Raw genomic sequence first — 16250 nt, 5'->3', positions numbered from 1 at the left:
CTTGTGCGTGGGTTTTGAAGTTATTTATATAGTACATAAAAGTATTAATTACCTGTTTGAAGGTGACCGAAGAGTTGGTCGCCTGTAGAAGACTATGAATACTAAACAATTTGTGTACGATCCAACAATCGCCAGGAGTAACAATGCTGCTGCTTGAAATGCTTGTACAAACGTAGACCCTGGTTCGTCCTCTGCTGTAGTTGTGGAAACTGGAAGATAAGATAATATAGCAGTGAGTATCCTGCACACAATGCCCGAAGGTGTGAACAATATTTTAAAAAGAGTACGTATATAAATTTCTTATTATTAAATAATAAAGATTTCCTAAACTCATTGAAAGACAACATTTTTCTGTAATAGAAATCTTATTAAATCTTGGTTCTACAACCAAGTAGCGTAATACTGTATATAGGTGGTGGTTCTTAACCCTGCCAGATAGGAATGCAGCACACACACAGACATACCGTCACCAGAAATGCCTGCAGATTTTATATATGTCTCTCTCTATATATTTATAAATAAAAGTGACTATGTAACTTAATAACTCTTGAAACACCCGACCGATCTCAACCAAGACAGATGAGCTTCGGGCCTGGAATGACTTCTATCATTTCACTTTGATGGTGCAACTTGGGGAGGAGAAGGGGTAGATATATAAAAAGATCGAAAATGACTGATATTAATATCGAATCCATAGTTTTCGGGGTCGCTGAGATGAATAGTGACACTTCCGATGGCGTTTAAATCCAAATTCAGCCCCCATTAATATTCCTAAAGCGAGGTGTCCAAAATGAAACATATTTTCTCCGTGAAAACGAACGGGCATTCTGCTATTATACATATAAAAATGAAATGAAAATCTTGTGTTACGTCCTACTGTTATGTTGGCTAGACTAAAAGAGACAGCGATGATCATAAATGAATTTAATGCTGGAACGGAGAAGATGGGAGGAAACGAAAGAATCCCGAGAAAACCCACGCACACGGTGTTTGTTCACCTCAAATTTCACTTGGCGCGAGTTGACCCCTTAGTGTAAATATAAAGGTATTAATACCATCTTGTGTGAGTTAACCAATATGTTTTGATAGGTATTTGGAATCACTGAACCGGTTTAAAGTCCAGAGGTAGGCGATCCCCCCCCCTGTCGAGTATCTGTGCACATGACCGTTTGGATTTGTGGAAGTCTAAAATCCTACAATCGACAATCCTATCATAGATGACCAACATTACACTATTTGAAAAAAATAGAAGTTATGTATGTAGTTTCATCCTCTGTTATAGGAACATAATCAGCATCTTCTATTTCCTCCTTAACAGCATCATGACACACGACCAACATACACTGTAATTTCCAAATTCTTTATCCTTTGCTCCCTCCAGATTTATCCTTTGCTTCATATGATTTAAGTCATCAAAACCCATATGGATTCAGTCCATCCCCTTTAGAAGATAACGACGAAAACGGGACACGGAACAATTTGTTACTTGATGTCCACACATTCAATTATAATCATCATATACAGAAATATTAATTTAGTTTTCCTTCTTTAGATTTACTGACCCGAATCAAGTCTACGATCGGCTTTGGTGTGTTATTCTTTTCAATGTTTACCTTCCCTTTGAATGGTAAAGGAGAAAAAATGATTTTAAAGTTTTGAACACGATTCACGGGTGCAACATTAAATTTCGATGTGCACAATAGAAATAATCTAAAACCTACTCAAACCTCAATAATCTAAAACTTCCTCATTGCTATACGCTCCTTTGGTGTAAGATACCCGATACTCATGTGGCACGGGTACAACATTAAACTGTAGATTTATGTCTCATACTCTCGGTACTGAAAGGGACTCTAAATTCCAATCCAATCAACCAAATTCGCAAGGTTTTAAATTAAAAGAAAAACATATACATATTGTGCCTTATTATGAACTAATTTTCTATTGCGATTCATTTTCTAAAAATTCCCCTGTCCACCCAGCGATTTCTCATTCAATGCAACAGAAACGGAGAGGCATGTAAGGATGCATTTAATTTGATTTTTTTTATAAATATTCCTTATACAGATATTTATTTTAAAAATCTCGGTGGTGCCACACCACCGTCCGTAACACAATCGATAGATGCGCCAAGGTTACACCTACGATGTCCAGGAAACGGCCTGGAGAGCCCAGTAAGTCTAAAGACAGTGTGATTTTGAAGAGTGTCATGAGAATTGCACCATCAATAGCACACAAATGCATGTAATTTTTCTTTACGAGTTCAGACTCGGATAGTCTGCGCATCTAGCCGTGAAATACACCCGCTGTGCAATTTGATTCAGCAGTGACAAAGCACGAATGTTACTGCATACGATTGTGAAATTACGTTTCGTTTAGGTGACACATCACCGAAAAATAAGATACGCGACAACCGACCTTATGTTGTCGCAAGTTCTGATGAGAACCGGCATGTTCTGATTAGGTCCTTAGTAATACTGTGGGAAGTAGATCTTTCGAAAAGTGTTCGTATAGGTGAGTTAAGGATACACCGAACGAAGTAGCTCAAGTGGTAGAGCGTTGGCTTCGCATTCGGGAGGTAGTGGGTTCGAATCTCGCTGCCGACCATCCTGACTGAGGTTTTCCAGGATTTCCCTCAGTCCTACCAGGAAAATGCCGGGACGGTGCCTACTAAACAGGCCCTGGCCGATACCTTCCCAAATCCTTTCCATTGTTATTGTTGTTGTTGAATATCTAGTGTAAAATGGCCTCTGAGCTGTATCTGGTGATTGTTAAATAAATAAATAAATAAAATAAATATTACTCTCGTTCGACTTTTCTGTGCAGTCGATAAGTTTAATTCATGGGTACCCCATGAATCAACGCTGGCCAAGAAGAATCGCCGTTTAGACGTGTAAAGTTTTCTGAATAAATGGGATTATCGGCAAGGTTTATTTCTTCTATGATGATATAATTATAAGCAGTCAGGTAAGTAGTTGAATCTTAATCAAGGTCCAGGACTGTTGCACTTATATCACTTCTATACCTGCAGAAGATTTTGCAACTAATATAAAGGTCTTCCTTTGTGGTGATAATCCACTCTGTCTTTCTTCGTCGATGCAGAAATGTTACTATGGGTCACTACGGTGCGGAGCTGCATGCAATGCACCTGAACTTCACCTGCAAGGATCAGCAATGGTAAACAAATTTGATTGTTTTATACAAAAATGCAGGAGTCAAAGAACCAGAACAAACTTTATGAGTTGCAGTATGAAATGCTTCCTTACTCGCTGTACTCTCGTGACGCCTGTTTCACCAACTACCATCGATTCCGGCATCTTGATTACTTCTTGACAGAGAAGAATTTTGCTGATGGTGAGGTGGGGGACTTCTGCACGTCTCATAGTCCAGACTTCTTTCGTTATGGAACGCAATCATTAGGTTTACAATGGAAGTAGTGTGCAGCTGCAGCCGGTGGTACAGTAGAGTCTCTAAAAACACGACACTAGATAACGCAGCAATCCAGATAACTAGGCCACACCCTGGCTGGGCGAAAAAACCTGCACGGAGACCCGTTCAAGGTCATAGTCCGCGTGCATATCTTCTATTCCCGTATTTTTCTGAGGTCTGTCTTATCAGGTAAATTACTGTACACTGTATATTCATTAATTTTCATTTTCATGTATAGTAAAGGCTCTATGCCTTCATTAAGTACGTACTTTTCCTTTGTTTAAGGGTATTTCGATAGATTATTTTCTGTTGTATTCTCAAGCAATCAATACATAGAAGTACAGCACTGTATTTCTGGGGAAACACTCGTACTTATTCTTCTTTAACTCCATTCTCGATAACCCGGCATTTTCACAAATTCGGCCACCATTCGATCCACATCAGGTCAAGTTTTCTGGACAGTACTGTGTTGTAAATTCCAATCTTTTTTGGCGTTTGAAAATGGCACAATTCAATCAGATATTGCAGCTTTGTGCTGTTGAAAATTTAGGAATATTTAATCTAAGGTTACAAAAATTGAAATGCAATGCGCAGTACGGCTACCTGCGCATGTGTTTAATTGCTAATCAAATGTCAATACTTGTGAGAATTAATGTATTGAACGTGCGACAATTGTATAATATCGTTCGAAAGTTGAACTTGGTAAACGAAGAGAAATATCTCACATTTTTTCAAACTGCATTGGATGCAATGTGCATATTTAAAAAAAAAAAAAAAAAGTTCTCTGGAAGTTACTATTTATTGAAGTAACGAAAGTATTTAAAATGTTAGTGAACTATAAAATTTAATAGCCAATTTCAAATTTTATGTAGGACCGCCCAAGAGAGCAATTCAATCGTGTGCCAGCTGCAAACACAGCATATAATTCTGCACTTTAAGATTTCCGTTGCAAGATCTTTGACATTTTGTTATTACTAGGAATTGAAGAAATCCATTTTCTTTCTGTGTCTCTCTCTCCCTCTCTCTAGCTCACTCACTCTCTTACACACGCATACAGAAAAGATTTGAATGGGTTCATTGGCTTCTTAAAAAGCCGGGGAATGACGAAAGTAATTTAAAGTTTTCTCCTTGATGGTACAACAAAGGGTTTATTTTTTAAAAAAAGTGCATTTAATCCGTTATTTCTAGCTTAATGCATCGGTTCATAATAAAATTGCAACAGAGAATAGAAGGGAAATATTCTGACAGGAATAGCAATTGACTGGGTTCTAATGTGTCTTTTCCGTGCTGCACTTCCGCCATTCCCTTTATTCGTCAACCTGTGATGGAGATCTTTCCTTTTGCTGGATTCTCTAATTTTAGTAACTTCCTGTTCAAAAACTCCTGGAACTATGTCTTCATTTTGTTTTTTGTTTTTCTGTCATAAACTCACGTAATACTTTTAAGATTGGCACGTGGAAACTCTTTTTTACAAAAAATTAGAAAGAAGAAAGGCTTACGTGAGTTTCTGTGCATAAGCAATGCTTTAACAAAATGCACAGAAACTAATTGCCCACGAGAGCAGAAACTCTCGTGTCTTCTCGTTTTCGTACGCTTTTAAATTTGAAACGAGATGACAAATTTCAGGATCATCATAGGCAACAATAGATCTCAAACACTGTTTTAGTGTTACGTAGTTACAAGATGCACAGTATATAAACTGTAAGTAGATAAAGTAATTGTACGATCATAATGAAGACCGTTTAAACATAGCAAGTCATTACACAATTGACTCCAATAATGAATTGGCTTGGGTCCGCACTGGTTCAGTGGTAGAGCGTTCACATCTGGCGCATGGGGTCTTTGGTTCGATCCTAGCTCGCAACAAGTGTGGTCTCTGGTGGACAAACACCGTGTGCGTGGGTTTTCTCGGGATTCTTTCGTTTCCTCCCGCTTCCTTCAATCCACCATTTCTTTCATTTCTCATCATCGCCGTCTCCTTTAGCCTAGCTGTCATAATCATGAGACGTAAACCTTATAGATTTCATTTAATTTTATTTTTGAATTTGTTTTGAATGTTATTATATGACACCTTTCGTGGACCTCTCGTGACGCGGAAGAATTCTGGTAACTTCTTGATGAAATTAAGAAAAATTCATAGCAAAATTTTGTACATAATTTACAAAGCGATACGACGAAAACATCCGAGACGAAGCGATATTTCTACAAAATTTACGAAGGGAGACGAGAAAACTTTATTTCTTATCTGGTCTCCTGGGAAACAATACTGAAAAGGAGATATTTTTGATGGGGTAATGTGTAGGAAATATATCTAAAAGCATTGGACAAGATCCCTGAACCTAATGAAGAACGCCCAATTCTTTTAGCTTCTTTATTTCACTCCATCAAAAAAGAAAAAGAAAAAGTATTTTGTCCTGTTCATGTTATTTTAGATTTATAATATCCTGCAATTATTTCTTATTACTCTTAACTTCTTTAGGTTGAAAATATCGCAGGGTTTCAATGTATGAGCTTGTATGTTTTATTTTCTAAGAAAATTTTACAAGACGAAACAATGTCTTTGGGTGAGAAGAAAGATAAAAAATAAATCTGAAGAAAATCGACAGAACGCGTAATCGCCTACAACTAAATATTCTTCTATGAAGGTTTGGGTTGTACAGGAGGCGCCCAATAATTCATTTTAAATAATGAATGTATTTTACAGAAGAATAATACAGCAAATACGGTTATATAAAAATATTGTATCATCATCGCATTTACTTTTATCCATATATAATAAATTGAGATCTCAAATAAGTATGGAAGTGAATGAAATTTAAGTTCCAAAATATGAGGTTAAAAACAATAATAAAATTAAGCTTATAAATTATTGTAAAACTACAAAATTGTTTAGTTGTTTATAGAGAAACGGGAGAAAAGATTTACAACATCTCTGTGTGAGGCAGTTCCCTTTTATTATTATTATTATTATTATTATTATTATTATTATTATTATTATTATTATTATTATTATTATTATTATTATTAGCATCACACTGGGTGATTATAAATGATTTATTGGATTGCAAAGAATTGTATTTATTTTAAATGTACAATACATACAATGACGAATGATACAAGAAAATATACAGAAACTTTCGAAGTTCAGAGATTCTGTAATAAATGTTTTTTGGGGTTTCTTTCGTCACACTACACGCTTCATATCCATTTTATCTAATCTCTGCTAATGATCGTAAATGCAGCTGTAATACGATCCTAAAACTCAATCAAAGTTGATGATAGTAGAGGGACCTAATCTATATCTTTCACATGACGACAAAATCACGAACTATCAGATCTAAATAGGAGTCCATGGAAAAAGCGCTAAATTTTATCTGCAGCACATCGTCCAAGCTAATTGCATGTGTGAGTTCTTCGTCCAGATAGCAATGCACTTTAATGCGACAATGGGGCGATGCTTCATCAAGTTGTAATATAAAGTGATTGGAATACTCGTTCACAACTGTAACATAAGGAGGAATGACATATCCTCTCCACAAAGAAACTCAGATCTTTTACCTTGGATACTAGTTTGTGTGAAGCATGAACTAGCCTATCCCATAGATATGTGTGTCATGTAATGAAACGAACCCATATTCAATAACATTTGAAGCACTATATCTGAAACTTGGCTCGTTCCGGCATATTTTCATGATCGTTTATTATTGAATGTGTTATACTTTTTTTGTTAATACAATCCTTTTAAACCAGAAGAACCTTTTATAGTCACACTGTATAATAGGATATCAATTGAGGGTATACGAACAAAATCTCGCGGCCGAAACCTCGCCGCCCAAAATCTCGCGTGGCCGAAACCTCGCCGCCCAAAACCTCGCGGGACAAAATCTCGCCGCCCAAAACATCGCGTGGCCAAAACCTCGCCGCCAAAACCTCGTGGGCCAAAATCTCGTCTGCAGCTTAATAAAAATTCAGTGTAGTATAACAATATCTGCTGCTTTGTGCCGAAGAAGTGAAATTATAAAAGACATCCCAGGATCGAACCTCATCTATGTTGAAAATTTTATTGAGATTGGTAGGATGGATCAAGAGGTATAATGTAACAAACATAGTCATTTAATTTTTTATATATATAGATTTCCAAAGCATGTATTAGATTTTTTCTTGTCATTATTTTAATGTAATTATGTGTTATTACTAAATATATACATATAGTAATATATAGAACATTCTACATTGAAGAAATCGTCGTGAAGAGGTTTTATTCTGACGACATTTCTTCCCAGGCGACACTACGTCTCGCTTAATTTAGACCAGGCTAAATTCTGTGTCGCGAGATCATTACAACGAGGTTTTGGTCAGGCGAGATTTTGGGTATGGCGATATTTTGGGGAGCGAGGTTTTGGAAGACGATGTTTTGGTAAGGCGAGGTTTTGGCTCGGCGAGATTTTGGCCCGCGAGGTTTTGGGTTTCGAGGTTTTGGCCCCGCGATATTTTGGCCCGCGACGTTTTGGGCGGCGAGGTTTTGGCAAGGCAGGGTTTTGGCCAGGCGAGATTTTGTCCCGCGAGGTTTTGGGCGGCGAGGTTTTGGCCAGGCGAGATTTTGTCCCGCGAGGTTTTGGGCGGCGAGGTTTTGGCCAGGCGAGGTTTCGGCCCGCCGAGATTTTGGGCCGCGAGGTTGTCGCCACGAGGTTTTATACCCAAACCCAATTGAGGTTGGTTTATAGCATTGAATGCTTGGAAATTCAAATTCTCTGCGAAAGGTTAAAAATATAACTTAACTGCAAAAGGGAAATGATTCAGTGGGTGCGTCACACTAACTTCCAATAATAAATCTCTAGGCCAATAGATGGCAGTACCTGCGCAGAGTGCCTGTCTAACTCTCATATACGTCGTTGCGCGCTTTGAATTTGTCAATTTATATTGGATAATTGCAATTGGAGGCGATAGATACATTTGTCCTCTGGTGTGATAAATGGAGGCTTAAGATCAATGCCAGTAAAACACAAACTACAATATTTCTACCACCCAATAAACGCTCCAAAGTCCACCGCAATCCATCTCTATTAAATCTCACAGTTAACGACACTCGTCTTCAGCTTTCTAAGACAGTCAAATACCTGGGACTTACATTGGACAGACACCTTTCTTGGAAAGCACACCTGCAGGATGTTACAGCAAAAGCTTACCGTCGACTTAACTTACTTAAACGCATAACTGGTACCACTTGGGGTCTTCATTCAAAACTTCTTTTAAACACCTACAAAGTATTTCTTCGCCCAGTGCTGACTTACGGCCATCCTGCCTGGATTGCAGCTCCCCCTTCCTATTATCACAAACTTAAAGTTCTCGAACGACATGCCCTTCGTATAGCATACCGCATCAAGCTTTTGTTAAAAATTTAGCACATGCCCTTCGTATAGCATCCCAGTCCAACTCAGATTCTATACGACCGAATGCCTTTTCCTCACATCTTATTCCATCTCAAACAACTTCGCCTTAAGTACTTTCAGAGACGTCTCACTCTTCATCACCCGCTTCTCCGAGATACTATCAACGCTCATACCAACTTCGATCTTCCACATCCCATCACACATTCTCCTCTTTCCCTCCTTTTCACACTGTATCATTACTCTCTACCACCCGACCACCCTGATCTTCCATTGACTCGTACTTTTCTCATAGACCATCCTCCACCTCATATCACACCGTCATATTCAGCACAGTAGTCCTCTGTTACTAACAGGGCTTCCCATTGTCTCTCATCAATGCTTGGAGTAGCCCCCAAGCGAGAAGATTAACTTGCATCTGTCCTCTAACAATCACCCTCGTGTTGTGTTGTCTAGTGCACCTCATCTCATAGTCATCTCATTCTTCTCTTCTCCCATATAGAAAGTATTGTTCAATCTCACAATCAATCATATAATACCGACATTCCCCTACCTCATGATTGCTATCGCAAAGATAGCAATATCCACCTGATGAATAATAATAAATTTTATGAAATAAAGTGATAATAAAATAATGAAAATTCCCTTAGACCATCTCCCAGTCCTTTCCTCCCAATTCCCAAACTTCTCTTTCCCCATGGAGGGCGTAACCCTCGGGCGGGTAGCTAGCCTTGGCTAGCAAAAAAAAAAAATGCAATTAAAACGTGAAAACAGTATTGTTTTAATTTAGTTAATTGAAACTAAGAGAAAGTCCGTAATCATGTTTAAATTTTTCCATTAATATTTTTGTATTTTTACAGTAATATGATACATTGCGATTGTTTTATTGCAAATAAAACTATACTGTTTCAATTTCGTTATAAAATGGAGAGTGACTATGCTAAAGATGAGCTTGCTTCGGTGTTTATTATTAGATTAAAGCCCGTAACCACATTTATATGTAATCATTATTCGTGAAACCTCATGTTGGTTTGTGGGAAAACTAAAAATGAAAGGAATAAATAATTAGATATTTTAATAAAGCACTATTTTAACCGTCAGCGTTCAGCGAGAAGTAGGCAAGGTTTGCAACACGATCAGGAGAGCGAAGGTAATATCGTAAATGGAAACCACTGGATAATTATTCGTCCTTTCAAAAACTTTGCATTCTTGTTTTACAAGAGGTTAATATGAAAGAAGTTTCACAATCCTTCTTTCGATTATTTTTTTTCTTAGAAATTTAACAGCTCTTATAAGATCTTCGTTATTTTCCCGATCGTATGTTTTTCACAAAGAGTTTCCACTTTATGTTTTCCATTGCACTCCAAAATATTCAGAATCCCTTTTAGGTTTGACATTGTGCGTTCTCTCCATCGTTGATTGTATAAGTTTAACAAACACTTGCTAGACTCTGTATATGTTTCCTCCATTCGAGTGTCACGTAAAACTCTCTCCACGAGTTTTCGAAGAATGGGACTTACTAGTCATAGTCATCTCATAAAGTCGTCTGGAATAACATGAATCGCAATAATAGGTGCTCCTGGATCACAAACTGCAGTTAACATTGCTGCAAGTAACATTTGATATATTGTAAGTTAGTTTAGTACACTAAGTCTGTCATCGCAAAGGGGAAAAAAGAAATGAAATCTTTGTGTTTTACGTCCCACGGTAATACCGGCTAGGTTAAAGGAGACGGCGATGATTAGGAATGAATGAAATGGTGAAATGAAGAAAGTGGGAGAGAACTGGAGAACCCTTGTCCACCACAAAGTTCACTTGGCGGGAGCTGGCGGGAGCAGGGTTTGAACAAGGAATTCCATGCAGCAGAGGTGAACGCTCTACCACTGATCCACCGCGGCCCCTCCATCGCAAATGGAATGAAACAAAATGTCTAGTTTTGAGTCCCACGGTTGTATATACAATGTAGTCCCAAAAAGACGAGTGAGTGTTATAATGAGTCATTATGAAACAATGTTTGGAATGAGAATATGAGAGGAAATCCTGAGAATTCTGAGGAAACTTATGAACACTCTATTGTCTACTACAAACTCACTTAGCCTGGTATTGAACCAGAATCCTCTCATATTAAAGGTGAATGCCCTATCACTGTCCCAAAGTGCTCCCCTATCATGTTTGTCTTCGAATTAGGAATTAATGGGAGAAGGACACTATACACGAGCAGAAATGATAACATTAAATGTTTCCAGTATAGTTTTGCTGTTGTTAATTCTATTTTAGTTCTTCTCCATCGGAAGTTACACAAACTGAAGTAGTTTTTCGCAATTCGATCCATGAAGATGGTTCGTTAATATTATTAGTATTTTCGGTGCTCATAATTAAGCTTTTAGACCCCTTAAAATTACGGTCATCCTCGTTGTTCTAGTGGCTACCACGCGTTCCAATGGTGCGCAGGGTCCCGAGTTAGATTTCCGGTGGGACAGTTTTAAAAATAGAACGCATTACGGTAGTTGGTTATACTTTAAACTTTAGATTTACGTTTAGATTTAGAGCTTACGGAAAATATTTGGATGGCATATTTCAATCAAGGTGCATTGATAATAATCCAGGCCAATCATAATGATGACTATTTTTGAAAATTTATTTTAAACGGTTCAACCGTTTTCCCATGTTCCAGCAATTGCTAGAAAATAAAATATTATAGAAATTTCCCCCATTTGCCCTGATAAAAGTGGAATTATTCAAAAACACTGGGCTGAGGTTACCTCCTCTTCCATATCAGTTTGAACATCCCGAATTTTCAGAAAATTTTTAGCGTTCTTAACGTTACCTAAGAGAGAAGTATTATGTAATAGGACGCAAAATTTTCAGTGCCCTGAATTTTTCTTAAGAGGAACACATTATGTAGCGGGACTCCAAATGTGAGAGTAATTTGCAAATTTCGTCCTACGATGTGTACCTATCACTACCGAGATATTGGTATGTTTTATTGTTAATTTTTTAGTATTGCAAACAGAGAAAGCAATGTTAGTGATGCTATTCTTGCTTTGTACCGGTTTATTGGTTCATACTAACCGGCAACAAACTGCCGTTATAAGTTTTCAGTTTCATGTGTTTAGGGTTCAAAGGCTTACAATACGTCCACGGTTAGCTCGGACAATCCGGAATTCAACGTAGTGTCCTGGATTAACTAATGGGTGACATCAGTAAAAATGAGTAACTACTCCTAAGAAGTCCTGCTTGAGAATCGAAGTAATTACACCTGGAGTAATCTCCTCCCTCAATTTCGTATCAATAAAACAAGCCACTACTCAGATCGAGACTGCTCCAGATTTTTGAAGGTTTACTCGCGTTTCCTCTGCGCGTAGCAGTGAGTCGTATCAATAAAAGAAGTGATTACTCATTTCTGCCACCTGTCTGGCGGTCATTTCGTTGATGTTAACCTATGGCTCAGTATTCTAAACGCCATGAAAGGAAGAAGTGGCAACGACAGTTTCAATCAAAGTGCACTTGTGGCCGTGCCGTGCCGTGCCGTGGAAAATCAGCGCCCGGGACGACTGTATACGACGGCACCCCCATACATATATTCCAAACAATTTTTCGTATCTTTTTTTCCTTTTTCTCCCGAATTTTTCGCCCCTCTTACTTCAGCGCCCGGAGCTATCGCTCCGCTAGCCTCCCCCACGCCACGTTCCTAATTTATGGATATTATAAAAGTTTCCAATGGTACTTTCAAAGTCACAGCTACCAGAAAGTAAACGAAGGAAAGCCGAAGCTTTGAAAGCAATTACAGTGAAATCCGACGAAATACCAAATGCACTAATGACTGAGACACAAATCCAAAAGAAAATATTTAATTTTCGAGCGAGAATAAAACAAAAAAAACGTATTTGAAAAAACGTGAAACGAGAAAGTAATACTGAAACCATGGGAACGAATTTATTGGAGCTGATGGATACTGATTCGAATCCAGCAATATCAACACGCCAAGCGCGTATCAAATTTTATCCACGGTCCTTGTAGATTCTTTGGCTTTAAGAATGAAATCAGACACTTGACCCCTTTGTTCCTTTAAAAGAAATATCCAGCCAGTCGCGTCATAAAGCACGTCCATCTGATTGCGTTTTCCACACCACACGTGTCCCCTTCAGCCTTAACATAAAGAAAATACATACACGCGTATACTCCCTTCCAAAACGACTCTGCATAAGACCTATAATGTTTTTTGTAATCACCATTTGCAACATTACTATGCAGTTTGTAAGTTTTCCTACGCTGCAAAACAATCATATACTCTGCCATGTTTCCACGGAGTCACCTATTGAGGTTGCTCCACAAATTTGGAGAAGCTACTCGCACCACAGAGCAGTCTCTGAATTTTATTGACATCAAACATGGAATAGTTACTCAGTTCGAGAATATAGGTGTGATTACTCCAAAAGGGCAGGGCTTTACCGAGGTCAGCCGAGACGAGTAGTGCTCAGTTCTCCTTTTATTGATACCAATGCGAGTAACTACTACAAATTGAGAATAATGAGTAACTTCTTCGCTTTATTGACATCACCCAATGTCTAGGATTTTTGGGTTAGTGAATGGAAAACCAGGAAGTTTCACTCTCTTTGAGCAAGTAGACCTATATAAAAAATGAACAGTGATAAGGTGTTCTTTGGAAATATGCTTACATCAAAAAGTAAAATTTTTAATCAGAAAATAATAGTTTAGAAACATGTTAACACAACTGTAACAAAAATGTATTTTAAGTAAAGAATGTAACTAAGAACATTTTGTGAATTTACTCTTACTTGTCCTCTGTCCCATTCTTAGAATGTCAGGGATTGGTGTTCAGAAATGATATTGATCTCCCGACTTACGAAATGGTCCGTAGTCAAAGTCAGGAAAAGTTAGATGGTAGCTATATCCAAAAATTCATTTCAAACAGTTCAGCCGTTTTCCTGTGATGCAATCAGAAACTTGATCACGTTCATTGTAATTCATAAGAAGATTCTGCCTAGGAAACGAAGGTTGATTTCAACTTCGATTTGCCGAGCAAAATATGAATCTTCTTATCTAAAAGTTAACCGTAAGAATCACAAGTTGTTTTAAGTAACAGGTCCCCCCAAGAAGGGAGGACCTCGAACCTAATTAGTAATATTTTTATATAGTTAAATACATATGAGTTATTTTAAATTTTACCCGCATATATAAAACTTGTAAAATGTATTTCGTTTACTCTACAGATAACCACAATATTCTTTATTGACTCATAAAAAGAGATTCGGCTCCTACTGATAATACAAAACTATTACCTGATTGAATTATTGCCTCATGGCCAATATGGCCACATGCATAGTCTACTTAATTCGGATATATAAGAGATAAAATTAATTTTGATATTCTGGCCAGCTAATAATCTAGTACATAAATTACTTTTGTTATGATATACAAATAAAATGGTACCAGGTAATTCCAAAGAGGCCTTCTCGGACCCACTTCCTTATTTTCTATGCCACTTATCAACAATTTTTTTCTATAAAAATACCTATAACAAATAACTATAAAGAGATAGAACAACTAGATGATAACATTTTGTTGGATTTTTTAAAACTAAAACTACGTTGAGAGTTCGCCAAGCCTCCTCCTTTGAGATTTTGCTGATTAATCGATCAGATGTTGCTATAATTGCAATTTTAAAGGTGAGAAATGAAATGGTATTTCTTTAAATAACGTGTTAGAAGTCAACCTACATACATAGTATTCAAACAAAAGTGTTTGCTACCTAATTGCTGTCATTTTTTTTCTTCAAATCATTCATGTCAAACATAATTGTTGCAAATGAAATAAAACCTATGCTGTAAATTAAAATTTAAATCATAATTTCATTCGTAAATTGTTCCTACTTATATGATTTTTTTCGTTTTTAATTTTGTATCTTACATAACAGTGACAGAAGAAATAAGGAACAAGACCAAAATAGAAACTTTGATTCTCTGCGAAACAATCTGACATCAGTAGCCTCAGAGATTATCTCTTTCGCATAGAGTTTTGTTTTGTTAATTCTAGAAAGGTTTCAATTCTTGTGCATAAATACAGTGCTTGGTGTTAATTGACTCCAATGTTGATACTGAATTGATTTCTGCTAAAGACTGACTCTTAAACGTATTCTCATTCGATTAACTGGCGCAAACAAAGCAGGGCAAATTGCTAAACCATCCTTGTTCAAGTAGGCGACTGAGAGGTGAAGACAATTGCAGATTACTTGAGAAAGTGGTGACTTTGTGCAATTGTGTGCGTAGTTTGCTGTAATTAGTGTTTCCAATAGGTACCCTCAGAAAGTAACCAATTACAGGCTGTCTAAAAATAGCTGTAGGGTGTCTCAAAAGAACGCCAGATTTGAAGCTATTATCAATCGAATTTAGTTATTTCAAACAAGGAAACAAAACACGCCATTCTCTTCAGGAGATGATAAGGTTTAAACTTGAAACATAATATCGGGCATATGACCCCTGTATTAGCCCTAGACGTGATCGCTCGGTCCATGAAATTGATCATCACCTGCTCATACATTTCCCCATCAACTTCGTCGTGGATACGTCAAATTCTTGTTTGAGCTCCAACAGATTACTGGGTTTGTTCTGGTACACTCGTAACTTAGCCTACTCCCATAGGAAAAAGTCACAAGGTGTAAAATCACAAGATCAGAGTGAGTAGATTTGTTCTTCTCGTAATGAGATTAGTCTGTCCGGGAACTTTTCAGCAATTGTGTGTCCTGAAGTGTGGTAGGTTGCACCATCTTGTAGGAACCATAAATTGTCGATGTTCATTTGAGCTAAACGAGGCCAAAGGAAAGCAGTGAGCATCGCACCATAACGAACTCCATTCACCGTGACAGCTTTTTCTTCTACATATTCAAAGAATAAGAACCGATGAAGCGCTCACTCCAAATCAAACGCAAAATCGTAACTCTCTGAGAATGCATATCTTTTTTGTGAATTACTCTTGAGTTCTCTGATCCCCATATTCGACAATTATGCTTGTTAACAAAGCCGTTTAAAAAGGAGTGAGCTTCATCTGAGAAAATGATGAGCTTTGTGAAACCATGGTTCTCTCGTTTCTACACAAATTGCCGTAGTTTTCCATGATCCGTTCTTTTTGAGACACCCTTTACAAGTATCTAAATAAATTTATAGCTAACAGAGATTGACAATAGAGAAACCAAAAAATCACGACTGATATACGAGGGGATATGGAAAGTACCTTTCTGTCCAGAAAGACTAGAAGGACTAGAAAGCCTAGAAAGACTAGAAGAACTAGAAAGACTAGAATAAATTCTTGCATGCAGAACTTGTTTGACCGCTGAGACCTCTGATATGGAACACTAACCTCAGTCACTAATTGGGTAAAAATAATCGGAGCACTAACCTCAAAACGGGCCAAAAC

General features: G+C 37.5%; 1 protein-coding gene across 1 annotated transcript in view; it reads right to left on the bottom strand.

The window, feature by feature from the left end:
- Nucleotides 1-16250, bottom strand: part of LOC145694005 (uncharacterized) — a 366213-nt gene that overhangs the window by 11784 nt on the left and 338179 nt on the right. The window contains exon 4 of the mRNA XM_081770149.1: nt 53-209. Coding sequence (XP_081626275.1) covers nt 53-209 — 157 coding nt within the window. The remainder of the gene's footprint in view (nt 1-52; nt 210-16250) is intronic.

Source organism: Thermobia domestica, chromosome 9 (assembly GCF_964235325.1).
Source record: "Thermobia domestica chromosome 9, izTheDome1.hap1.1, whole genome shotgun sequence".
Lineage (NCBI taxonomy): Eukaryota > Metazoa > Arthropoda > Insecta > Zygentoma > Lepismatidae > Thermobia > Thermobia domestica.
Note: the sequence above shows the minus strand (reverse complement) of the source record. Positions and strands in the feature narration are given on the sequence as shown.